The following is a 27,916-nucleotide window of genomic DNA, read 5'->3' as shown; positions in this document are numbered from 1 at the left end:
GAAACAACCAGGATCTGGACTTCAAAGCCTACAGACTGAGTTCCACAGAGGAGGGAAGGCATAGCCAGCGGAGGGAGAGGCACCCCACAGGTCTGGGTGGAGAGGACCCCCACCCCGGGATCAGGGCCCTGTAAAGCACACAGCAGCAAGGAGGGCCAAGGCCAAGACCAGCTGACAGATTCAAGTGGTAAAAACACACTAGCCCTTTTTAAAGTTAGGTGGTTTATAACTTACACACCGCAAAAGAGTAGCCAAAACTCCAGCTCCCTGTCATCCTTGTCCCACACAACAAAGAGGATGAACCCCAAATAATAAGAGACAGAAGATTGCAGCAATACACCGTGGGGTGTCCCGGTGCTGCAGAGCAAATTCTAGACTGCAGCTAGACGTTGTATAGTGTGCAGCTATATTCCAAAGGGGCATGGCAGAAAACTCCATACCTCACTGTATCCCCACAGCAATGAGGAGCTCAGGGGTGATGGCCTTGGACCACCTCATCACAGACCTCCTGTCCTCTCATGTTGTGGGAGAATAATAAAGCATTCTGCCATCAGATTAGCTGTAGCTCGGACTTTTGCAGACATGACTTATGTGGGGGTGTGTAAGGGTGCTAGAGTGCCATGTGCAATCCTTCGTCTGCAAACCCCACATAAATTCTATCACTGTGAGTCGTATGTAAAGACTCAAATAAACATCTGGAATTCTGTGGATGCTTAGTTGCAAAGGGTAGGAGGAAACCAAACACCCAACCAACAGTACTCAGTAGGGAGAACCAGGGAGGTCCAGAATTTCCTGACTTCGAGATGATCTGATCGTTAGCCTGCAAATAGTACGCTAACCAAACCAATTATACTCATGGTCTTTACCACCTCCAAGATAAGGAAATTCATCGGGATTGTAGAGATAATGACACCCATGCTGGAGTGATTGTAAAGACTAATTTGGATAATATATATAAAAAGTGAGCACAGAGATAGTATGCAGCAGATGCTCATCAAATGATAGCTTCTTTCATTCATTAGTTTGCTTATAATTTACTTTTTAAACCTTTTTTTTTAAAGATTTTATTTATTTGAGGAGCACCTGGGTGGCTCAGTCATTAAGCGTCTGCCTTCGGCTCAGGTCATGATCCCAGGGTCCTGGGACCAAGCTCCACATCGGGCTCCATGCTCAGTGGGGAGTCTGCTTCTTCCCTTCCCTCTACCCCTCTCCCCTGCTTATGTTTTCTCTCTCTCTCAAATGAATAAATAAGATATTTAAAATATATATATATATGTGGGTGTATGTGTGTATGCTAAGTGCTAAGCAGGAAAACCAGGTATTACACTAGACCCACGGAGAGACGCAAAAATGTAATGTGCATGATAAGCATTACATCCTGAAGGAGCCTACTTAGTAAGGAGGACACAATATTTGTGTTTTTTATAGAAAAATTTTACTGAAAAGACTTCTCAACTCCAGAACTTCTATCTGGTTGTGTTTTTTTTTTTCAATTTCCCTTTATTGATACTATTTGGTGAAGCATTGTTCTCACACTTTAATTCTTTAGATATGGTTTCCTTTAGTTATTTACATTTATGTATTTATAATATTAAAATTTATAAGTATTCATGTTTATATTTATCTTAGAAATGTAAGTCCAAAATTCAGACCTCTCAGGAATAGTTTTCTAAGAGTGCGGTTTTTTCCCCTGGGCATGGGCCATGCTTTCCTGTTTCTTTGCATCTATATAGACATTTTTTATTGAAAAGTGTACATTTTATTGAAAAGTGACTGACTGGCTCAGTGAGAAGGGTATGTGACCCTTGCTCTCAGAGTTGCAAGTTCAACCCTCATGTTGGGTGTAGAGGTTACTTAATTTTTTTTAATAAAGTAGACATTTTAGATAATATGACAACTCTGGAAATCAGGCTTCCCCCACCCCAGTGTCTGTTGCTGCTGTTTCATTGTTGTCGGGGCTGCTGTTTGTTATACTAGATTATACTAGTGGCTTTTCTATAGAGACTAATTTTATAAATCCTTTATTCTCTAGAATGCACAGCCACTGAATTCTCCTTTCAATTAGCTTCATGGTCAGCTAATGATTGGCCAGAGATTTCCTGAAATGCCTTGAACCAATAGGAATTGCCACCTTTTGTGAGAAGCTGTGTGTGTAGGTATGTTGGGGCATGACCTCGACAGGCAGGCTGTTTATAATTCTGCCCTACCGTCACCTCCTTGCGCAGGGCCTCCAGCCAGCTCCAGCCAGCCAGAGGTGAGAGCCTGGGGATCCTCTCGGGTCTTTTCCAGGCATGCACACAGCCTTGCACATTTGCAGAGCCTTTTAGAACCCCAGAAATATATCAGAGCTTTTCAAGCCCTCCTACGGACACCTCGTTCCCCAGATCTGCCTTTTAAGTTTGGGCCAGGCTCTTGTTTGCCCCAACTGGTATCACAGCTGTGGCGTGACACGATTGCTGCTGGTGGTCATCGACAAGGGCCCTGAGGAGGGGGCTGTTCTGCAGATTAAACTCGAAAAAGGACAAAAAATAAATAAAAAACAACAACAGAAAAAGCCACTCCCCTCATGGGTTTTCCTCTGGGGAGCCGCAGGATGGGCAGATGAAATAGAGTCAATGTTCCAGAGGCAGGATTCTTGGGGAGCTCGATACACACTCTGGCCCCTCCAGGAGCCGCAGGGCTGCGGGTGTACAACACGACAGCGGCTCTGGGGAAAGGGGAAGGGGAGCGGGACAGGTTAAAACGCCACAAAGCCCACCATTCCTACTGAGATGCAGCAGTTTTTCCTGAGTGAGCATTCCTCGTAGGATTGCAAGCCTTTGGTTAATGTCCCGAGTTGTGAAAAAGTTGATTTTGACATATTTTCTCAGTATTTCCCTTGTTTTTATGGAAGGGAAGATTTATAGAGGTCTTCATTCTGTCATTCCAGAGACCCTGGCCTCTTTTAGAATCCATTAGGCGTAAGGTGAAGGAGTTCAAGACCAGGTTAGTGGCTACAGGAAGGGAGATGCGGGAAACTATAAGTAAATATTTAATACAACTTTGCATTGGGATATGGTGGCCAAGAAAGAAGTGAGGAGACAGAGATGAGCCGAGCCTACTGTGATATTCTCCCTGACCAGGTCACTCAGCGGCTGGCGTGATTCACAGGCAGAGTGGCCTCTGCTTACGTCTTCCCAGGACGAGCACTCAGGGCCGCTAGTGATCATCAGGCACTTGCCTCTCAAGCAAATATTTCCTGAACAATTTCCACACAGTTCCGTTGTGGTTCTGAAGGAAAAGAGAATTCCTTTGGCATGAATGCCAAGCCCTAAGTTCTATGTAATGTAAACCTTTCTGTATGTCTGGGACAAAGGTCACTTATCGAAAACTCTGTCACAAGCTCTTCCATTGGACGGGAGGGTTGAGGAACAATATCAGGCCTCATGGTTATTACTTTGGGTAATTTAACTCACTGAATCGGACCAATAGTACTTTAAGGACTTAGCCTGTTGAACAAAAGATCTGTGGCCACAATAAGCTTGCACGTAACGAAAAGGAATTTTTGCCCATAGTCTCACCAAGGGCAAGCAGAATTAGCTGCTTCATGATTGAAAAGGACGTAGAAAAAAGAACACACGTATTCCAGAGAGTTTAAGTTTATATAACTTAAGCCACATCATTTGGAAAGAGTATAACAACATTGTCGGAGAAGGAGCCAGTCATCCTTGTTTAACACCTAAAATGAAGTGGCCATTTTTCTTCAAAATAATCCTCATCGACATCATTCGTTTAACAGGAACTTCATACGTGTTCTCTCTGAAAGAAGTTATCTCCAAATAGAGGCATGTCTGTCTGAATTAGGGTGAGTGCCCTGCAGGGACCCATGCGCGGCCTCCTCTGTGCGGGCTTTGTGCTTTTGTTCAAAAGTCTGCAGAGACGGTTGCTTTGCCCCTTATCTGCAGGGCATACGTTCCAAGACCGCTCTCGGAAGCCTGAAACCATGGAGAGGACGGGGCTCTCTATCTACTGTGTTCTCCTAGGCATCCACACCGACAATAAAGTTTAATTTATAAATTAGGAGTGTGGGGGGCTCAGTCGGTTGCGCGTCTGCCTTCAGCTCAGGTCATGATCCCGGGGTCCTGGGATCGAGTCCCACATCGAGCTCCCTGGTCAGCGGGGAGCCTGCTTCTCCCTCTGCCTCTGACCTTCACCCCTAACCCCCGCTCCTGTTCTCTCTCTCTCTCCTCTGCTCTCTCTCTCTCAAATAAATAAATAAATCTTTTTAAAAAGTGGCAAGAATACACTAAGTGATTATAGGGCAGTTTGCCCTCCTCGGCAGGCTCAGTTCCCCGCGGTCAACCTGGGTCTGGAAGCCAATGGCTGCCCGCTGGCGAGTCCCCAGAAGGTCAATCGTAGCCTCACTGGACTTCATTAACCTCCGCCATTCACCCCACCTCCTCGCGTGGGTGTTTTATCATCTCACAGCAATGCAAGAAGGGTGAGATTACGGTAAGATATTTTAAAAGAGACTACATTCACATAACTTCTGTTACAGTGTATTGTTAGAATTGTTCTATTTTATTACTAGTTACTGTTAATTTTTTTTAAGATTTTATTTATTTATTAGGGAGAGAAAGCCCAAGAAGGGAGAGCAGCAGGCAGAGGGAGAGGCTGAGCCATCCAGCCCCCACTCTTGACACTTTTCCCTAAAAATTTCTCCCTCAGAAAGAAGAGAAGAGAGGAAGGAATATGGCTAAAATTGATGAGCTAAGGGAATAAAAATTATTAAAAGTTTCAATTCCTTTTTTGTAAATAAGAAGTGACTTGAAGGAACTATAACACGACGTTAGTAACCTAGATGAAAGCAACATGGATGTTTATTAAATATTCTTGCTTTCTCCTTTATTTTATTAATCTCTCAATATAAATAATAACATAGATGGTATAAAGATGTGCAAAATTCACCCAGAAGGGACGGCTGAAGGTGGGCGACACCAAGCTAGGCCAGTTGCCACGTTGCAGGAATGCAGAAATGAAAGGCGTATTCCTGCCCTCACCATGTTATGGTCAAGCGTTAGATTGAGAAAAGATACGTTCACGGTTCTGTGGCAGAGGTGAGCCAGGAAAGGCCGCCTTGGAGGAGGTGAGACCAGAGCCGCCATTAAGAATCAGGGCTGGCACCCATCACCTGATGAGGGGATAAATTAAATGTGATCTATCCATACAATGAGATGTTACTTGATGATAAAAAGAAATGTAGTAACAATCGATGCTACAACATAGATGAACTTTAACGTTATGCTAGCTGAAAGAAGCCAGTCACATATGGACCACATATCATATGATCCTGTTTTCATAAAATGGCCTGAATAGGCAAATCCGTAGAGACAGGAAGCAGATTAGTGACTTCTGGGAAGCTGGGATAAATGGAGGTTGAGGGAGTGGAAGGCAACTGTGAACAAGTATGGGGTTTCTCTCTCTTTTTTTTTTTTTAATTTTATTTATTTACTTAAGAGAGAGTGAGAGAGAGCATGAGGAGGGGGAGGGTCAGAGGGAGAAGCAGACTCCCCACTGTGCAGGGAGCCCAATGCGGGACTCAATCCTTGGACTCCAGGATCATGACCTGAGCCGAAGGCAGTCGCTTAACCGCCGGAGCCACCCAGGTGCCCCTGGGGTTTCTTTTTGGTTTCAAATGCAATTACTTGACTGCTGGTGTGCATGGGGTTTCATTGACAAAAATGTTGTAAAATGGATTGTGGCAATGGCTACACAACTCTGTGAATATACTAAAAACCATTGAATTGTACTCTAAATGGGTAAATTCTATGGTATATGAATTCTATTTCAATAAAATGGTCATATAAAATATAATAAAAATAAATTTTAAAAATGTTTTAAATGTTAAAATCATTTAGGGGCGCCTGGGTGGCTCAGTCGGTTAAGCATCTGCCTTCCACTCAGGTCATGATCCCGGGTTCCTGGGATCGCTATGATCAACTTTTAAAAGGACCACTTGGTTATAGAAACTACAAAAATTTCGTTTTTTTATTCTGTGATTTTTTTTTACTACCCCCCCCCCCACACACACCACCCCTCTTATTCTGCCACTTAGAACTACCCTCATGTTAGCCACCTCACAGTCAGTCAGCACAGCTGAAGAAAAGTCCTAGCTCCAAATGCTACCTGGCAGTCACTACTGTTTATGCTGGGCAAATTTGGGGGTTACTGTTTGTTCTCAAAAGACTGTCACATGTCATACATTGTCATGCAATTTGTCATATTTGACTTGAGATTCTTCCTCTGTAGGAAAAGAATGTTCTAGTTCTGCTAGATTATGGACACGTGAAGTAGTATACCCAGAATGAAAACCCGAAGATTATCACTTCTAAGGGTCAAGTGGATTCCCTAACTCTATGGAGCCATCGATGCTCCCTCAAATACTCACTTAAATATGTTCTAGATATAAGAAGGACCCTGTGTGAAACCACAGTAGTAATCAGTGACAAGGCTACCACCATTTGGTACAGTGAAATAATCATGGTAGATAACAACCCTATTTTCAAGTGGTCATTCACCTCGTAAAATAATTTCAGCTCAATGGATAATGAATCATGTATTCATTGTCTGTGACCAGTATTAACAAGTCTCCAAGAAAAATTAATAAACCCTCTATTTTTCCAGTTCAAAAGAGCTGACAAGAGCTCAACTCAAAAACTAAACAGCTGATGCACATGTCAGCTTGTCCTTAGGAAGTCCTCTCTGTGCCCTAAGACAAATAACTAAGGGGGTCTGTGTAACAACTCATCTTGATGCATCAACCCAACACAGGTGAGACTAGTCATAACAATGCCAACATAGGAAAGCAATCTTTCCAGGTGACGAGGAGAAATGCCTTGCAAATGGTCTCAGTGCAGAAAGTTGAGACATTTTTCCATCCAAAGAGCGGTATCCTGTGTTATCTATGTAGGTTTATTAACGTTCTTTTGAAAGTGTAAGAATTATGTTGCATGTTCACTAACTTACCACTACTGAAAATCTCTTTCACTCACACCAGCGAATGAAAGTGAGCAACTAGAGGCTTGTGTGGTTGATGCTTGGATCCTCGGCACCCACCAGAGGACTCAGCATAGGACCAGAGGCACTGAGGTTATGGAGAGTAACATTTGTTAAGTGGACACATAAGCCACTGTCTTATCTATGAGTTGGACAATAAATATACAAAATTTTCCATCCTAAGAGTTTCAAAATTCAGTTGTATAAAATGTAACCATTGATAACTCAACTTACCCGCTATGAGAGCCCCCATTTCAGATTATTAAAAGTTTTTCCTCTAAGATAGAGACGAAGACTGGATATTTTCAATCACCACTTTTATTCAAACTGACATCACATGGCTGCAGTTATGATACATTGAAAAGTTCACAGAATTTCTGCCCCCCCACCCCCGCAAAGCATTAACTATAAAGAAACACCAGACAAACTCAAACTGAGGGACATTCCACAAAGAAACTGGTTTGTACACTTCAAAATGTCAAGTTATTAAATACAAAGAAAGGCTGAGGAACTGCTCCATACAGAAGGAAACTGAACAGTCATGACACTGTGTGGTCCTGGGTCAAATCCTGGACCTATAGAGGAAATTTCAGCACAATCTGTAAAATCCAAATGAGGTCTGTGGTCTCACTTCTTGATTTTGATGGTGTGTACTGGGGCGTTGGAGAAGTGTAACTGTAAAGAAGAATGTTCACCACGACCAGCACCATCACCAACACTGCCTGGCTCTCCAGCCCGTGGAGATTAGGAGAATGGCTAACTTGGATGTGATTCTCAGTTCGGTTACATTCAAGCAATCCACTGTGAAAAGACTGAGAAAACACACGGTAATGTGTTGACAGTGAAAATGAGAATTCACAGAGCACAGTGAAAAGAATGCCAGGATGGGCAGTACAGGGAGTGAGAGTCAAAGACAGAGGAAGTATGAAGCATTCAAGTATGGGATAAGGGCACTTAAAAAGGCAGATATCCAGTTGGTCTTGGAATTGGGGTAATAATCAAGGGTAACAGGTATGAGAGTCATAAAGGAACAGCTAGCCTCAAGCCTAACAGCTTTTTATCATATTTATCAGGAGACCAGCATTCTGTTACCAGCTTCATTAAAAACTAATTATAAATACTATTCAGCAATAAAAAAAGAACAAAATACTGATACATGCCACAACATGAATGACCCTCAAACACACTACAGTAAATGAAGAAGGCCAGACACAAACACCACATATTGTATGATGCCATTTACACAAAATGTCCAGAAAAGGCTAAGCTATACAGACAGTAGATTAGTGGTGTCCTGGCACTGGGGATTGACTGTAATCCCCACTTGATTACAGTAAATAACAACTCATTTGTAATCCCAAAATTGAGGCATAGAGCTATTTAGTGACAATCACAGTACCTAACTCATAGGGCTCTTTGAAGATCAAATGAGATAATACAGGTTAAAAGCTCAGAACAATGCCCGGCACTTAGTAAGTAAGGGCTCAAGATGTACACGCACACGCACACGCACACACACACGCACGTCCAGCTTAAAAACTTAGAAAATAAAATGCATGTAAAAAAACAACATGCATATAATAAATTATAAACGTAAATAAAGTATAAGTTCATACTTATTTAAAGATTCAGCAACAAATCATAGTTCATCCTAGACCTATTTCTTAATCAAGGTAAGTAGTTTAAAATATTTTGGGAGGACTTTTTAAATATACATATAAAGTATAAGAAGAACAAAGGAAACTTACTCATCATTTCCCTAGTATTTTGGGTCTAAATAAAGTTTAAGGAAATGTTGAGACTCTTCCTCAGCCTCTCATCTTCTCAAGTTGACATTTTGATGTGTTAATTCCCTAATTACATGATTTTTCAGTATGTACCACATTTTATTTCTATATATAAAAGTCCTTTAGTGATTATGGACATCCCATCACATATTTTTACTTTAGTAATTTCTTATCACAGAGAGTAGGCTGTTGTTACATCTTAGCAATAGAATCCTGGACCAGAAAAACCCAGAAATCAATACTATTGAGGCCCAAGGCCCCGACCTCAGTGACATATGTATACTTTTCCATGTTTTCTTGTCCTTTATAACATACGCTATGATACTGGAGGCACTGAAGTTCTCTCTTCCCAGCAGGTGTCAAGTAATGATCTCACGTCTGCCTCCTGAACTCAGTCCTGTTCATTGACTCTTTCGATACAGGTATACAAAGTGTAAAGTTGCTAACCCGCTACTCCACCAGAGAAATAAATAGTTGTTTAATTTTAATCCTTTGAAATAAGTACTCCATGAACATACCTGTATATCTTTGGTTAAACTATTTCCTCACCAGCATCAACATTTATATTCTCTTATTTATTATCTCTAAGACCATTTATAAAATGAACTCGTTTTCATTATTCTGCGATTCCTTAAGTATTCCCAGAAAAACTTCTTAACATGAGGAGAAAGTAGAGACAAATTTCAATATTTGATAAATTTTATCTTGGCAACTTTGAAAACAAATTTACTCTTTAAACTGCATTATAAAAAATACATTAGTCTTCACATTAGCTTTACATGGAAATATATACTTGCTTGAATATTTAAATATAGTTTCTCTTTACCAAAAAGTGTCACTCAGAGCCCTAATTACACAAATAATTTAAATGCACAAATGCAAAACACACTTCACACAATATTGTCCACATACTGTATAACTTGGGACAATTATAATAAAAATTTATGCAAGATACTGAACAAGGACAAGATTAATAAAATATTCATTGTGGTTATAACTTGATTTTTCACTATTAAAAGAATTTAATGCACTCCTGAATACACAAAAACATCCAACTGTTTCATCTAATCTGCAAATGAAGCCAAAATGTATTTTGACAAAGGGGCACATCTTGTTATCCTACCAAATTCTGAAAGTAATTCATTTCTAATTTAATTTAAATTATAATTTTTACAATTTCAAGTTTTCAAGCTTGTCTAAAATAATGACTACAGGAACTTATAAACATTTCCAAAATGTTAAAAAAAAATCAGGACTGTATTATACTTTGATATTTTTAGTAATATGAATTTTAAATATAAACCTTTTTTCTCTCAAAAAAATGGTATTTAGAAGAGTCTCCAATGTGAAAAAAGTAGTAAAATTTTTTAACTGCTTTTGGTCATTTGATTTGTAAGAACTGTCCTCCCTGTGTGACGCAATCACAATAGATATGACATATCATAATCATTGAGTATATTATTTCGTTACAATCTCCTGCTTTTAAACTTAAACCTAAAGCATCCAGAATGCCTACTAACAGTACTTAAGGAAATTACCGTGTCTACTTTATAGGGAAAAAAAGACACCAATATCCCCAAATAGAATATTTTTATATATTAGCTGATTGTTTACTTCCTAATCAGTAGGACAGTTTTTTTCTAAATTAAAATTGGAGGATTATTTTAAACTAGTGGCCCATAGTATCATTTTAAGAAAGGGACTTAAAATACGCTTGTGTATGAGGCAAGGTTGAAGTTGCTTTGCAACTAAAAATATAAACATTTGTCCATTTGTTTTTCAACAGAATTACTGTTTTAAATTTAGAAGTAAAGAAATTACAACAGAACACCATCATAACGTACCCACAGGTTAAAAACGGCCCCTGAAATAAGACTACATTTAGACACCAACTGTTACACTATATTTCATTAATTCTAAAGTAACACATTTTTATCTGTGAAATCATGGTACACTGATCTAGTTTCAATAAAATATGGTTTATACAAGATAGTTGAAATTCATGTTTCCTTTAACATTAACGATAGAAAAGGATCCTGGATCCTTGTCTTAACAGGGTAATTGGATGCGTCTGTACCAGCTCAACCAGTGTCGCTAAATAAAGGATCGAAACATATTCTGAGTATCTCAGACCCAACTGCTTATCTTAACATCTTTTGTTTGAACTATTAAAATTAGTTAGCAAGTTTAAGGAAAGCCAAACTAATGTACAAATATGTAGTTTTTCCCTTGCAAAACTGGCCTCCACTTAGGTTATCAGTTTTATTAGATCTTTTGAAATACTAAGATTACAACTAATTTGTTAATGACAACTAATGGTTTGCCCAAATTACCAAACCAATAATTTCAGTTCAATTTCAGTTCAATAATTACAGAAAATGATATGATAGTGGCTGAAATATTTTCAAGAGGTAAGGCCATAAAGATAACCCAGATTTTCATATTAAACCACCAACACTTCAGGTGGAGGGGAATAAAGGTGGTAGAAAACATAATTACACTGGCAAGATCATTTTCCCCTTAAGATCTAACAATGCTAAAGAAAAACCTAAAGAGATCGCATATGTGCATGTGTCCAAATAAGGAAAGTTAGAGACTTGCAAATCCAATTTAAATGAAGCAGAAGGAGTTTGTGTTTATGTATATAAAATCACTAGCCAGTTTTTAAAAACTGGATTAAAGATCACGGAATCTTATCTTCTTGGATGCTCTTAAAAGAAAGGTAAATTATATTTTGTTTGTGATTATTTAAATCAACCTCTCTGGAAAGTTGAGATAACTTAATCTAGTTTTTTTTAAATTATCGTTAGAATACGATATTGACAATGCCACTCTGAAACGCACAGAACTACATATTCCTTTGTTTCGGTTTTTAAAAAGTAAAAATAAGATAGCATTTAAAGTTTGCCACATTCATTTTTGCAATATTATAACCTGCTGACATGAGATACAATCATAAAAATAAATAAGAGGGACATGATTTGAGGGAGGAAAAAATGTATACATACTGTGCTAAATTATGGATATAAATTAAGAGGAAGCTCTTCTACGGCAAATGGACAAAGGATGTGTTTGAATCTCTAAAAAAAAGAAAAAGGACCTTAAACACTAATTTTAAATGAATTATAAAAGTTCTGAAAAATAATGTCTGTAGCAAAATAGTTGAAGGTTAATTTTTTTTTTCACCAAATCTGGGAAAGCTATGTGCACAGATATATTTCAAGTGAAGTACTGACTCCTCAGCTCGCCTTAACACTTCTAGGCGGTCTCATTGGCCCGCTGTTTGTTTGATAGCCGAGTCCTCATCCTATCAGAGTACGGTATCTGAGAATATAAGCTTCTCAAAGCATATATTTTCACAGGTCGCGAAAGCTTTCTTCTCTTCTTCCTAGGGCGTTTCCTACTACCATTCCTCTTTCTTCCTGCAGGGGGGCAAGAACCCTGGCCAGGCTGCTTGGGAGCAGAGCTGGGGGCAGCGATTAACCGCTCCCTAGCAGCCGCCACCGACGGCCCCGGAGGAACCGAGGGAACCCGCGGTCCCGGCGGAACCGAGGGAACCGGCGGCCCCGAGGAAACCGGAGGCTCCGAGGGAACCCGCGGCACCGACGACCTCAAAACCATTTGGGCGGGGCTCTTCGCCGCCTTTACCTTCGGGACGTCGCCTTTTTTCTTCTTGAGATTCAGTCTACTAAAGGCGCTCCTGGACTGGTATTTGCGACGCAAAAAAGCAGAGTATTTTGAAAGATACTTCCGAATGATATCGTTCAGTTTGGTCTGAATCCAAATCTGCCGTTTTTCTGAAGCGATTCTGGGTTGTGGGTGGAGACTAATGGGTTTGTAAACTTTCTGGGGGAAACCTGGCTTATTCTCATTCGCTGTCATCCTCCTCTGAATTTTCTTTTTACCTTCTAAGAACGTACGTGTAACTGCTTTTGAAGAGGTCCCGGCAGCATCGCGGCTGACAAGCTTATAATTACTTTCCTTTGGAGCCGCACTAGCGCTCGAGGTCCCTGGTTGGGGCGCTCGCTCGGGAGACACAGGGGCCCCCGGATAAGCCAGTAATTCATCTCTTATGGTCAAAACGGCTGTTGGGTCACAGCCTTCAGCATCTTCATCGCCTGAACTGGAGCTTAGGTCGCTAAGACTAGCTTGAAGCCAGTTAGTTCTGTCAGGGTCGGATACATCTATGCTCAGAGGAGGATTAATTACAATTTTCTTACTCAATGGGTCATAGTAATTAAAGGAGCTCCGTTTATATTTGTACTGTATGCTAACATCTCGACTTCTGGGGGTGCGGTACTTTTTAGAGAAGTTGGCAGTTTCACTGTCCTGAAATTTCATATTTGAAGAAATAACATAGACTAAGGCATTGGGTTGCAAAGGCTTCAAAACTTTAGTACATGTTTCAGGAAATTCAAGTGTTCCGATTTTCACTTTCTTTTTTGTTTTTTTGTCCTGTAGAAGCGATCGCTTCCCTCTTGGTGAGTCATCCTCCTGTCCACTGTCTTGTGCGTCTGACTGATTTGTGAAATTGGTTTGAGTTCCATGGCTGACTTTTACTGCCTGACATCGAGAAGCCACTCGCCATGACTGTTCATAATAAGGCCTCTTTACTGTAGAATGATGGCTAGTTTTATCTAAGGCCACTGAAAAGTCATCAGTATCTGAAATGCCACCTGCATTATCATCACAATCTGAAAGAACTTGAATTGTTGCAGTGTCCTGACTCGCGTCAGTCCAGGTAATCTTTTTTCCTTCATTCAAATTTTTTTTTTTTATTTTCCTGGTCTCACAGTCATCATCAAAGTAACAATGGAAACGACCTTCCTTAAATTCCTTCACAAGAGCATTAATTTTCATGTCATCTTCTCTCATTATTTGAGACCATGTTTTCCCTACAAATGAAGGAGGGACATGAGGCAAGGCTTCAAGAACAGGCTCATCAGGATTGTCTTCAATGACCTCCTTTGCCTTTTCCAGGTTCCTGACAGGATCAACCACGAAAATAGAGCTTGAATGGGAATCACGGTTTGTTTCTTCTAGGTCCAGAGACATCTTCTTATATAGTCCCGTTTTATTAACAGCTTCTTGAGGCTGGTCAGTGTCAGACTGAAGAGAGGGGGCACACTGAAAACTCATTCCGGAACCACAGGGTTCACAGCTCATACTCTCTGGATCTGCATGTTTTAACTTCAACAGTTTTCCTTTACTAGCCCTCTGATGGGCTGCCGACCCAGAAGAGGCATTACAACGCACCGCAGAAACACTGCATTCACCGTGCTTATCTTTTCGGCCAGTATTTTCTAGACCCTTCCTTTGACAAATGGTGATTGCTTTGTCTTCTTTCTGAAGCTGGTCAGCCATTGGCTGAGAATCGTCTTCCCATTTAAAATTTGTTTTAGGACTATCAGATCCACAGCTCTTCTCTTCTGAGTCGATATACTTCACCATTTCTTTATCAGACCCTTGTGATGAGTAAGTCACAGACCGATCTGGGGGATCAATTTGAAAATTTATTTCAGAACCGTAAGACTCACAGCTTGACTCCTGCAGAATAATATAGTCTTTCTTCTGGTTTACTACTTTGAAAGTCTCTTTGGATTGGTTTGCCAGTGACTGAGGAGACGCTTCACAAACATATCCTATTTCAGAACCACAAGAGTCACAGCACTCACCTTCTAGATCAAAACCTTCTGTATTTATACAATTGATTTCTTTGACAGTCATGTGAGGTGAGTCAATTACTGGCTGAAATGGCATATCAGACTCAGCAATCACTTCGCAATCACTATCACTGGTCACTAGGTCCACAAATAGCATCTTTCGAAGATTTGCTTCTTTAACTGACACTTGAAGTTCATTAACCACTATTTCAAGAGGGACATCAGAATCACACATTAATTCAGAGTCACTTGGTTCACTGGTCTTTACTTCCATGCCAAGATGCCCTTCCTTTGGAAGATCGATTTCTTTGCACACCACTTCAGATTGGTCAACTTCTAACTGAAAATGAATACCAGAATCACATTTTATTTCAGAAACACTAGGCCTACAGCTCTTATCTTCTAGGTCATGATGACCCCTCTTTTGCAAGTTTATTTCTTTGACAGCTAGAGGAGACGGATCAGTCACGAAGTGAACAGGAACATCAGAATCATAACTTACTTCGAAGTCGCCTAGTTTATAGCTCTTGTCTTCCAGGTAAATATGGTCTTCCTTCCAAAGGCTGACTTCTTTCACAGATTTTTGAAGCTGGTCAGCCACTGACTGAAGATGATCATCAGTGATAAAAGTTATTTCGGGACCACAAGCGATATTGCTCTTATCTTCCAAACTGGCATGTTCCCCTTCCAAAAGGTGTGGTTGCTCAACCATTGATTGAAGAGGGACATTTGAAACATAAATTATTTCTGAATCACTGGGTTCATAGCCCTTATCATCCAGACAAACATGTCCTTCCCTCAGAAGATTAATTTCTGCAATAGCATCCTGAATTTCATTAGCCACAGACTGAAGAGGTTCGTTAGAATCAAAATTTATTTTAGGATCACTAGGTTCCCCAATCTTCCCTTGCAAGTCAACCTGCTCCTTCCAAAGGTCCATCCCCTTAACGACTTCTTCAGTTTGGGCAGCCACTGACTGAAAAAGGACGTTAGAATCATACATCATTTCAAAACCCTTGGGTTCATCCGTCTTATCTTCCACATCAACTTCGTCCTTCCAAAGGCTTATTTCTTTCACAGTTTCTCTAACCTGCTCAGCCACTGACTGAAGAGGATCCTCAGAATCAAAACTCATTTCAGAACCACCGGACTGACTGTGCTTATCTTCTAGCTCAATATGGTCCTGATCCAAAATAGTTATTTGAGGTTGATCAATTATTGACTCAACCAAGAAATCAGAATCCAAACTCATTTCAGAACCACTACATTGGCTGTTCTTATCTTCCACGGTCACATGACCTTCATTCTCAAGGTTTACTCGTTTAACAGCCCCTTCAGGTTTATCAGCCACAGACGGAAGGGAAGCACGTATTAATTTAGACCCTTTCGTTTGAACCATTTTATTTTTCATTACAACCTTCCCTTCCTTCCTCAGGTTTGTTTTCTTAACCACTTCCTGAAACTGTCCAGTCAATAGCTGAAGAGGGTCACCAGAATCATATCGTATTTTACAGTGACTAGATTCACGGTTTTTATCTTCCAGATGAACACTTTGTTCCTTCAAGAGGGTTAGCTGAGGTGGGCCAATGACTGAATGAAGAGGGGCACCAATATCCAAATTTACTGCAAAACCTCTAGGTCCAGTACTTTTTTTACCTTCTGGGTCAACATGGTCCTCCTTCAAAACAGCAATGTGAGGTGTTTCAGTCATTAAGTGAGGAAGGACACCAGAACCAAACATTATTCCAGAACTGCTATATTTATCACTCTTTTTTTCTAGAACGTGTTCTTCTTTCTGAACATTGATTTCTTTGACAGCTATTGGAGGTTCAGTCACTAAATAATGAGGGATGTTAGAATCTGTTTCAGAACCACTAAATTTAGCACTTTTACTTTTGAATTTAGCATGTCTTTCTTTTTGAAGCCATATTTCTTTCACAGCTGTTTCAGGCTTGGGAGTCACTGACTGATGAAGATGGACACCAGAATCCAAACTTGTTTCATAAACACTTAATGCATTATCCTTATCTTGGAAGTGTATGTGTTCTTTCTGATGGCTCATTTCTTTACCAGCTATGTTAGGATGATCAGTCATTAAATGGTAAGAAAAGTCAGATTTCAAACTGATTTCAGAAACACTAGGCACATTACCCTTATTTCCTAAGTGAATGTGCTCTTCCTGAAGGTTCATTTCTTTAATGGGATCTTTAGAATGTCCAGTCATTGAATGAAAAATACCATAATCCAAACTTAATTCGGAACCACTAGGTTCATTGTCCTTATTTTCTAAGTATATCTGCTCTTCTTTTTGAAGATGTAGTTTTTCCATAGCTACTTCAGGAGGCTCAGCCATTGAATGAGGAGGGACATAAAAATCCAAACTTATTTCAGGACCACTGGGTTCATCATTCTTCCTCCCTAAGTGTATATATTCTTCTTTCTGAATGATCATGTCTTTAACGGCCAGTTCAGGTTGATTAGTCCCGGAATGAACAGGTACATCAGAATCAAAAGTTATTTCAGCAGCACAAGGTTGATTAGTCTTATTTTCCAGATGACTAGGTTCCTCCACATAAATAGCTACTTGAGATTGGTCAACTCCTGAGCGAAGAAGAATATCAGAATCAAAAGTTATTGCCGAACTATTTGACCCAGAGTGCTCACCTTCCAAGTTAATGTGCCTTTTTCTTATTTCTTCCATGTCCATCTCAGACTGCTCAGTACCTGACATAGCAGGGGGATCAGATTCAAAAGTCAGCTCGGAACTGGAGCACCCATAGCTCTTAACTTCCATGTCAACATTTAACTCTTTCAGATTTATTTCACGCTGATCACTAGCTGACTGATAAAGAGAAGCTCGAGAATCAGAACTTTGATCAGAATTGCTAGATTTAACACTCTTCTCCTCCAGGTCAACAGCTATTTCTCGAGGGTTCCCTTTTTTAACTATTACTCCCGATTGGCCAGCCACTAATCGTGCATTGGTGTGAAAACTCATTTCAGAACCATGAGAATCGTAGTTCATATCCACAGGTTCATTCTTCTCTTCCAGAAGATTCATTTCCTCAACAGCCCTGGGAGATTCATCAGTCACTGTCTCAAGGGAGACAGCATAATCAAGATGTGCTTTAGCGCTACTGGATTTAAGGTTCTTATCTTTCAGGTAGACCTGTCTATCTTTTAGGTTTCTTTCTTTGACAACCAGGTGGGGGTGCTCAACTACTGACTGAGGAGAAGCATCATTATCAATACTTGTTTCAGAACAACTTGAACCATAGTTCTTATCAACCAAGCCAATGTGAACCTTCTGAAGTTTTGCTTCGGTGACAGCCACTGGGAGTCGGTCACCCACTGATTGAAGAGGAAAAGCAGAATCCGTACTAACTTCAGAGCTACTAGATCCATAGTTCTTATCAACCAAGTCAACGTGTTCCTCTTTAGGAAGGCTTCCTTCTTTTGCAGGTTGTTGAGGGTAGTCATCAGTTGACCGGAGTAAGGCATCACATTCAAAATTAATCTCAGAATCACTAGATTCATAGCTTTCATCAACCAGGCTAATAGGCTTTGCCTTCTGAACACTTACACCTTTAACAATGACTTGAGTTCGGTTGGTAGCCAAAGGAAGAGAGCCATCTCGATCAGAACTGATTTCAGAAACAAAAGATTTATTATTCTTACACTGCAAATCAGTGTATTCTTCCTTCGAAAGGTTTATTTCTTTGTCAGTCACCTTAGACTCGCCAGTTGGTGAATGAAAAGGGGAACTGCAGTCAAAGCTCATTTCAGAAGCTCTCGATTCATAGTTTTTATCTTCTTGGTCAATTTGCTCCTCCTTCCACAGGACTTGGGCGGCCTCTTTGGGTTGATCAGACCCTGACTGATGGGAGCCACGAGCAAACTTCACTTCAGAAATCACTGAGCTCTTCTGTTCCAAAAAGGCTGACTTATCAAAAACCAAATGCTCTTCCTCTTGGGTATGATCCACACCAGAAAAGAATTTCTCACCATGCTTTGCAGCAGCATCTTCAAAGATTCCTTTCTTGGAAGGCAGGCCGGTTTTATTCAGGTTGATTGCTTGGCTGACAGCTAACTTGGAAAGAGATTCAGATTTTAAAGAGCCTTCAGTACCCATAAATTCACGGGCTTTAGCGCCAGCTGACAAAGTTTTACGCTGAGATTTTACATCTTCCTGTATAATCAGTTTATCTGAATTTGTACCTAAAGATTTCCTATTTGGTTCTTTAGGTTTCTGATATGAAACTGGAGAAGTTTCTAGATTGGATGACAGCACAGGATTTCTAGAGCCCCTGTCTGGCTGGTCAAGGTATCTGTCAACTTTGTTTGGGTCACATTTTCTGACTGAATCCAAACTGGCTGCAGCTGGTAACCTAGTCGTCATAGTTTTAACTGGTCTACCAAAGGAACTTCCAGCTAAACAGCTAGCAGGGGCGCTAGAAATCACTGATGGACATATTAAGTTTGGTCTAGTGTGTGTAGCCTGACGAATACCGACTGGATTAAATTCTTTCATGCCACTCCCAACTTTCTGAACGAACCCCAGGGGCTGCTGCTGTCCCTTCTCCAGTTTTTGAATAACCGATGGTCTAACTGAAACACCCTGTATATACTCCTGAGATTTGCCAGGTCTAGCCTGTAACTCTTTACTAGGTTCAAAACCCTTGGTGGAGCTCTCTCCTTTGACTCCAGCAGCATCCTCAGTTGCTTCTTCAGAAACCGAATCATCGACAGGAACCACTTCAGGAGGTGACGCAGTATTCGTAAGGAGTCTCTCGTTTTGGGTTGATCTAAAAGGCAAGGGGGAAAATCCATAAAAACATTCTAATACCTATTTAAAATGTTACAATAAAGGCATAATAAATGCTATTTTCCTTCTATCCTGGGCCCGATGATTGTTAGCAGACAAAGAATCAAGGCCATCCCAGGAGGCTGTACACTGTATGTATTTTCAGGGAGGGAAATCAGTAGAGAAGGTGGAGGCAGCTCCACTAATTGCTACTTAATAAACATAAATGGCTCCTAAACATAAAAGACTGTTTTAAAATAAGCCATATATCATTTGTCAGTTATCAGAGTGATAAACAGCAACAAGTGTTATGTAATTTACTTAACCTTCTAGGCTTCAGTTCTCTCCCAAAAAAAGAATATAATATTGTTTTCCCTCATGAGATTGTTTCAAGGAGTAAATTAGTTGTTGTATGTAAATAGCATTTTTTTAAAAGCCTGGAAAATATAATCATTCACAAATGTTAGCTATTATTTAACACACTGTTGGGGTTTTTTAAGTTTTTATTTAAATTCCAGTTAGTTAACATACAGTGTAATACTGGTTTCAGGTGTACAATATAGTGATTCAACACTTCCATACAATGCTCGGTGCTCATCACAACAAGTGCCCTCCTTAATTCCCATACCTGTTTCACCCATCCCCCACCCACCTCCCCTCTGGTAACCATCAGTTTGTTCTCTATAGTTAAGAGTCTATTTCTTGGTTAGCCTCTCTCTCTCTTTTTTTTCCTTTGCTCGTTTGTTTTGTTTCTTAAATTCCAAACATGAGTGAAATCATATAGTATTTGTCTTTCTGACTTATTTCACTTAGCATGATACTCTAACTCCATCCACGTCATTACAAATGGCAAGATTTCATTCTTTTTTATGGCTGAATAATATTCCTCTGTGTGTGTGTGTGTGTGTGTGTACACACACCACATTTTCCTTATCCATTTATCAGTCAATGGACATTTGGGCTGTTTCCATAATTTGGCTATTGTAGATAATGCTGCCATACACAAAAATAAATTCAAGATGGATTAAAGTACTAAATAGGACACACGAAACCATTAAAATCCTAGAGGAGAACACAGGCAGTAACCTCTTTGACATCGGCTGCAGCAACTTCTTCCTAGATGTCTCTGGAAAAATAAACTTTTGGGACTTCATCAAAATAAAAAGCTTCTGCACAGTGAAGAAAACAATCAACAAAACTAAAAGGCAACCTACCAAATGGGAGAAGATATTTGCCAATGACATATCTGATAGAGTTAGTATCCAAAATATAAAAGAACTAATAAAACTCAACACCCCCAAAACAAATAATCCAATTTAAAAAATGGGCAGAAGACATGAATAGACATTTTTCCAACGAAAACATACAGATGACTAACAGACACATGGAAAGATGCTCAACATCACTCATCATCAGGGAGTACAAATCAAAACTCCAATGAGATATCACCTGACACCTGCCAGGACGGCTAAAATCAGGGGTGTCTGGGTGGCTGAGTCAGTTAAGCATCTGACTCTTGATTTCAGCTCAGGTCATGATCTCAGGGTCATGAGAGCAAGCCCTGCATCACGGTCTGTGCTGGGCGTGGAGCCTGCTTAAGATTCTCTCCCTCCCCCCCGAAAAAAAATTTTTTTTAAATGCCAAGAGGAGTCTAAGGAGACAAGTTAATGGAAATGGTTATCCCAGGTGGAAACTTGAAACAGAAAAAGACATTACGTAAAAACTAAGTTTTTACTGAATTAACTGAATTAACTGAATTAACTACAGAACTTAGTTAACGTATTAATGTTGGTTCATTAATTGTTAACAAATGGGCCATACTAATGAAAGTTGTTAGTAACAGGGAAACTACATGGAAAGGGTATCTAGGAACTCTCTGTACTACTTTCTCAAGTTTTCTGTTGATCTAAAACTGTCCTATTAAAAATAAATGAGTTTTTAGGGGCGCCTGGGTGGCGCAGCGGTTAAGCGTTTGCCTTCGGCTCAGGGCGTGATCCCGGCGTTGTGGGATCGAGCCCCACATCAGGCTCCTCTGCTAGAAGCCTGCTTCTTCCTCTCCCACTCCCCCTGCTTGTGTTTCCTCTCTCGCTGGCTGTCTCTGTCTCTGTCGAATAAATAAATAAAATCTAAATAAATAAATAAATAAATAAATAAATAAATAAATAAATGAGTTTTTAAAAAACAGATTAACACCTAAAAGACCTTTATTAAATATTTTTCAATTTGAGAGATGCTTCAATCATGTAAGAGAAATGTATAACGCATTAGCCACGTGCAACTATTTTTTAACATGTCAGAAGTATCATTATTTATTTCCCATAAAAATTTATCATAATTAACACTAAAAGAACATTTTTTGGTATTTGTAAAATTAAAAAGTTAACCCAGATACCAGAATAATATGATAGGACAAAAAAAATTCCAGAATGTTTCACTCTTCTGAATTCTTATCAATAAAACTGCAGTACAATTACCACTTTACCCTAGTTTTTCAGAACCCTAGAAGATCATCTCCATTTATTTGTCTTAATGACGAACACAACATTCTCAAAATAAAATTAATCCTGCAATGTTTGGCAAAGAAAAGGAAGTAAAGCAGAATCATAAAATAAAACAATTAGGCAAAATCCCAAAAAAGGTAGGAATCACCATCTAGATGGTTTGATTTGCATCTGTATTTGCGTGTGGTTCAAATTAACAACTAAATCACAATCTATATTTCTACTCATTTTAAACTAATTTCACAACAAAAAAGCCCTCTTAAAATCTAACCATTAAAGATTAAAAACTCTCTTCTATATAATTCTTGTGCTAAATTTTTGAAATCTATAAAAAAAATTAAAAACAACATACCAAATCTATGATATGTGATCAAAATGGAAACCTCACACTTTTACGTCTTCCACCAAAAAAAGAATTAGTAGATACAAATTAACTAAATGAGCACTTAATTCAGGAAGAAAGTAATCAAATCCCCCCCCACCCAGGAAATTTGAGGAAACTAGTTAGGAAAAAGAAAAACCAATAAATAGAAAACAAAAATAAAGCAAGAGCTGATTTTCAGGAAGGCTAAAATAATAGAAAAACCTACAATGTCTAGATAAGGGGGGAGAGAAGAAATTTTTTAAAATATACTCTATAATTTAGAATGCTTATAAACATAAATAATGTGTTAGCATGGGATTAAAAAAACTCAAGGTAAGAAAATGGAATTCAAAATCAGATATACTGATGGGAATACAGATACAGATATGCAAATAGAGGAATTCAGTTTCTGTTACAGGTGACATTTTTTTGTTTTTAAAGTAATCCCCACACCCAACGTGGGGCTCAAACACACACCCAGGAGATCAAGAGTCGCATGCTCCACCCACTGAGCCAGCCAGGCGCCCTTACAGGTGACATTTTATATCAGCGGAGATAATTACTATAAGTTTACAACAACAACAAAAAATTAGAAGTCCTACCTCACACCACACATGATAACAAATTCCAGGAAGATTAAAAACATTTAAAAGCAGAAATAAGGACATGAAGAAAAAGACATGAAAGAAGCCATAAAGGAAAATTCCCCTTACACCTAATTATGTCAAAATGTTTAATTTCTATACAGTAAAAGACAATACACACAGATGAAAGACACATGACAGGTGCCTGGAAAATAATTATAACATACTTAAAATACAAATAAAATATATTTATTTTCTATAAATATTGCATACAAATCCAAAATATATAAACAATTCAATAGAAAACCAGACGTCTACAATCCATAAGATAAACATATGGCTAATAAACCTATATAAAGACATGTTCTCTTTTACTCTTAAGTAAATAAAGGCTAATGAAGGGATACCCTTTTTTGGCCTATTACGTTATGGGGGATAAAAAGAAGTTGCTAATCCCAGTGTTAGCAAGAGCGACAGAAAATGAGCAGGCTCACAGACTACTGGTGTGTATGTATGTTATATAAATTGTATATAAATTGGCATAGCCTTCTAGGAAGCCTCTCAAGAACTTTAAAGTTCCACACACAACTTGAGCAACAAAATAAGTAACAGTGAAGGATTAAAACCCACAGAAGACACAGCCATGAGTTTATAATGGTATAAATAGATACTCGAATAAGTGAGGGAACAAGAAAGCTCTTCTTTATGAAGGCTAATTAATATACATAATAACTGTTTCAGGGAAGAATCATCAATTAACACGATAAGTGGGTGGAAATAAGATGAGAAACGGTATTTATTTACATAGCCTCAAAGTACTTCTCCGCAAGTCTTATTAATTATAACGGGGAAAAGAGTAACATTATAGTAGAGAAGCCACCTTAACTAAGTGATCCAAGTTCACATCACCAGCCAGGAGACATGGCAACATCATGGGTCTCTTTAATACACTGAGAAGGGCACAACATCAATTTTAATTTATTCTTGTTCCAAATGCATAATCTAAGTTTAATCATGAGAAAATGTCAGGCATACTCCAATTTGTGGAGATCCTACAAAATAACTGGCCAGCAGTGTCCAAGGTTTGAAAGCAAAGACTGAGGAACTGTTCCTGATTAAGGGCGTCTGAGGAGATGGGGCAATGAAATGCCACGTGTGAATCTGGACTGAACCCTGGTCCCAGCAAAAGGGTATTAGTAAGACAACGGACAAAATCTGAATAAGGCCTATGAACAGTATGGCATCCATGTAATTTCATGGATTTGGCCATTGTACTGTCATTATTTTAGATTTAACATCTGAAGAAGTCAGGGGAAAGTGATATAGGAATTCCTTGTACCAGTTTTGCGACTTTTTTGTAAACCTGAAATTATTCCAAAATGAAATTCAGGTTAAAAAATAAAAAATATTTTTTAAGCCCCAGAAACTTTGGCCCGGAAGTTCAAGTTTGAGGACTCTATACCACAGAAACAGCTGCATGTACAAATATGTCTGGTGAAGCATTGCTTATAAAAGCAATAAACTGGAATTTTATACTGACCCCAAAATAGTCTATCTTTCCAACAGCTAAGAAAGAGCATTTATTTTTTAAACTTTTTCCCCATTTGCTAAATTCTGGGTTGCGACTTGCAACAGCAAAGCATTCAAGAAGTTTATCCTTTTTCCACTGCCTGTGCTTATCTCAACCATTCCGTGCAGATATCCTAATAATCTGTTTTGCTTTATCTCATAAGCTATAGCTGCAAACCTGCACACAGTACTTAATCTAATCTTCTAGCAACGTTTTCCTTGACACAGGACATTAACTCTTAAATGTTATCAAATATTTATTTTTATTAAAATAACCAAAACATTGATACAAGAGAAAGCTATCAAGACACTGACAGATCATTAAAAAGCCAATTGTAATTGATATCTCTTCTACCCAGTCGGCGAATAATTCAGAGAAGGTGGAACTGACTTGGTTTTTACTTACTCTGCGGCAGTCACCAGCTTGTCCGTTCCCATTTTCCCCCAGCATCTTCCCCTGCTGAATCTTACGGCATATTTAATAGAACACCTTAATGATGTATAACTATTTATTGACCTAAGACTTTTATTTAGAAAAAAGCCTGGCGTGATCCATATCTTTTATAGTAAAATTTCTTATTTAAGCTAGAAAAGATTTTTAAGTAACAGCAAAGAGAAGTTACTATAAAATTTCACTTTACATTCCTTAATGAAAAGACTCATTTAAGAAGTACTAGAAAGTCCACACAAACATCGACTGTAACATACAATAACTCTGTCCTAACAGAATTCCACTCAACCTCTTTACCTGCTTTCTTGAGAATGATACGGGTGGTGCCGGAGCACGTCCTGCAAGAAACGCTCCATCAGGCTAGTGGTGCCCATCCGCTGTCGATTCTGTGTGGTCAAGTATCTGTGCTGAGCACTGGACATATGCTATTAAAGAGAAAAAATACACTAAATAGTTTTAAACAGGTAATACTCACTAAGAGTGAGAGTTTCACAAATGGATTCATATAGATACTGCTGGTAGAAGTATAAATTGATAGAGCCTTTCTGCAAAGCAATTCTAAAATGTGTATCTAAAAACCACAGAAGTATCTTTCCCTTGGATATAGTAATTACATTTCTCCAAATCTCTCCTAAGGAAATCCTCTTAAATGTGGATGATTTATGCAAAAAAAACGATGCTTATCACAGCTTAACAACAACAACAAAAACTGGAAATCTCCAAAGTGTCTAATGGTAAAATCTATAACATGACCTAAGATGTAATACTATGCAGCTGTCTAAAATAATACGAAAAATTTTACATAACATGGAGAAATGTTAGGTATTGAGAGAAAAATGGGGGATGCAAAAATCACACGTATGCTTTTACCTGAAACTGTGGTTTTAAAATGTACAAACTAAACTAAACTAAAATAAAATAAACAGACAAATCAATGGAAGAAAACAGACCAAAATCATGAGTTATTTACAACAATTTAATAGCATGTTTTCATTTAACAATACCTAGGGAAAGTCATATTGTAAATATCATAGTTAAGATGCCAAAAGAACTTAAACCACGTTCCCACTATAACAACCCCTGGAATTCTCTCCTTCCACGTTGACTTCAGGGGTCTACTCTGCTGCTGTCTTAGCCCCAGTAACAATCTAAATTATGACAGTCCCAAGGTCCTCTGGCCTCAAAGCTCCCTACTGTCCAGTTCCCTAGCCTGCCTGGTTCATGAAGGAAACAAATGTTCAAGGAAACAAAGGTTCAATTAATATCCAACCTCATCCTCTCTCTGCCTCAGTAAAAATTTTACAAAGGCAACATGAACGGACAACTTTTGCACTGATACAAGCCACAGAAAACACCACACTATACATACCAGAAAGTGTCAGCTTCTTTAAATTTTCTGAATTGACATTTACATAAAGTGCACAAATGTATAGCTCAATAAATTATCACAAAATAAACACGTCTACAACCGTCTATCCATGAAAAACTAATGAGCACTCAGAAACCCTCTAATATCCCGTATCAATCTAATATTCCTTTCCTCTTCTCCCAAATTAACTCTTATCTAGATTTTAACAATATAGACTAGGTATGAAAGTTTCTAAGTTCATATAAGTGTAGTCCTACAATGTATATACTCTTACATTCATCTTCTTTCACTCCACATCTGTAATACCTGACCATATTAGCTATAGTCCATTCGTTTTAATTTCTGTATAGTATCCCATCATATGAATATACCATATATTATTTATTCATTCCATTCTTGATGGACATTTGTGTCATTCGCAGCTCACAGCTGTTACAAATTAGGCTGCGAAATACCTTCTCATATGTGACTTTTGGCACCCACGTGCATGCGTTTGTGTGGAGCATATTACTCAAGGTGGAACTTCTGGGTCGTGAGGTTTGCACGTGCTCAGCTTTAGTACCCTCTGTTGACTAGTCTTCCAAAGTGGCTGTACCGATTTGTACCCTCCCCAGCAATGTAGCATAGTTTCCATTCCTCTCTCTCCTCACCAACACTTGCCATTGTCAGTCTCTTAATTTTAGCTCCTAAAGAGGGGGGTTCATGTTAGATCACTGTTGCTTTAATTTGCAATTCTTGTGATAGCTTTTCATTTTTCTGGCCACCTGGATATCTTCTTTTACAGTGTGTCCAAGTCTCTTCCTGTTTTTCAAGTGCATGTTCTTTTTTTTTTTTTTTTAATGAATTGCAGAAATTATTTATTCTGGACATGAGCTCTTTGTTCAATTACATGTGTTTCAAGTATCATTCTCTGGCTTACCTTTTCACTTTCTTTTCTTTTGGGTGGGGTGTTCAGCAAGTTTATTTTGTGTTTGTGTGTGTGCGTACGCATGAGGCACACACACGTAAATCCATAGCTTTCCCAGGAATAGTTACAGGGCACTTTTCCACTTTCTTAATCATTCCAATTTACCAACTTTTTTTCTTTGTCGGTGCTTTCTGTTACCAGTTTAAGAAATCTCTCCCTACCTCAAAATCATGGAGATTTTCTATTGATTTCTAGAAGCTTTATTGTTTTACCTACAATATTTACATCTACCATCTACTTGGAACTGACTTTTGTATCCAGGATGATTTAGTAATAAGAGTTTCATTTCTTTTTCTCCATATGGATAGCCAATTGACTGAGTACCATTTACAGAGAAATTCCTGTCCTCACCATTCTTTAGCAACACATTTGTCATAAATCAAATATCCACATGTCTGTTTCTGGAGTTCCTGGTTTATTTCCATAATCTTTCTAACTTTGAACCATTGTCTTAAAGACTGTAGTTTAGTAGTAAATTTGGATATTTATTACTTCTGAGTTTGTTCTTCTTCAAAATTATCCTGGTTCTTCTTAGCCTTTTGCATATACATACATATTTTTAGAATTGGCTTAATTTTCATTAAACACAGAATTTTTCTGGAATTTTGTTTGGAATTTCACTGAATCAATATATACGTTTGGGGAGAAATGACATGTTTATAATACTGATTTTCTCAATCCATGAACACGGTATATCACACCAATTATTTAATTTTTCTTAAATTTCTCTTTATGTTTATACTTTTCTATATAAAAGACTTATACATATTTTGTTATATTTATTCCTGAAGAGTTGATTTTCTTTGATGCTATTGTAATAAG

At 38.7% G+C, this 27,916-nt stretch overlaps 1 protein-coding gene across 3 annotated transcripts in view; it reads right to left on the bottom strand.

Moving 5' to 3' along the window:
• Nucleotides 1–7,337: 7,337 nt before the first annotated feature.
• Nucleotides 7,338–27,916, bottom strand: part of ZDBF2 (zinc finger DBF-type containing 2) — a 30,301-nt gene continuing 9,722 nt past the window's right edge. For all 3 annotated transcript variants that reach the window (XM_026492106.4, XM_026492104.3, XM_026492103.4), the window contains exons 5-6: nt 25,056–25,183; nt 7,338–19,290 (exon numbers count right to left, since the gene is read on the bottom strand). In XM_026492106.4, coding sequence (XP_026347891.2) covers nt 12,081–19,290; nt 25,056–25,183 — 7,338 coding nt within the window. In that variant the 3' untranslated portion in view covers nt 7,338–12,080. The remainder of the gene's footprint in view (nt 19,291–25,055; nt 25,184–27,916) is intronic.

This window comes from Ursus arctos, unplaced genomic scaffold (genome assembly GCF_023065955.2).
Source record: "Ursus arctos isolate Adak ecotype North America unplaced genomic scaffold, UrsArc2.0 scaffold_1, whole genome shotgun sequence".
NCBI classification, from domain to species: Eukaryota; Metazoa; Chordata; class Mammalia; order Carnivora; family Ursidae; genus Ursus; species Ursus arctos.
The sequence above is the reverse complement of the archived record's forward strand: the minus strand, read 5'-3'. Positions and strand labels throughout refer to the sequence as shown.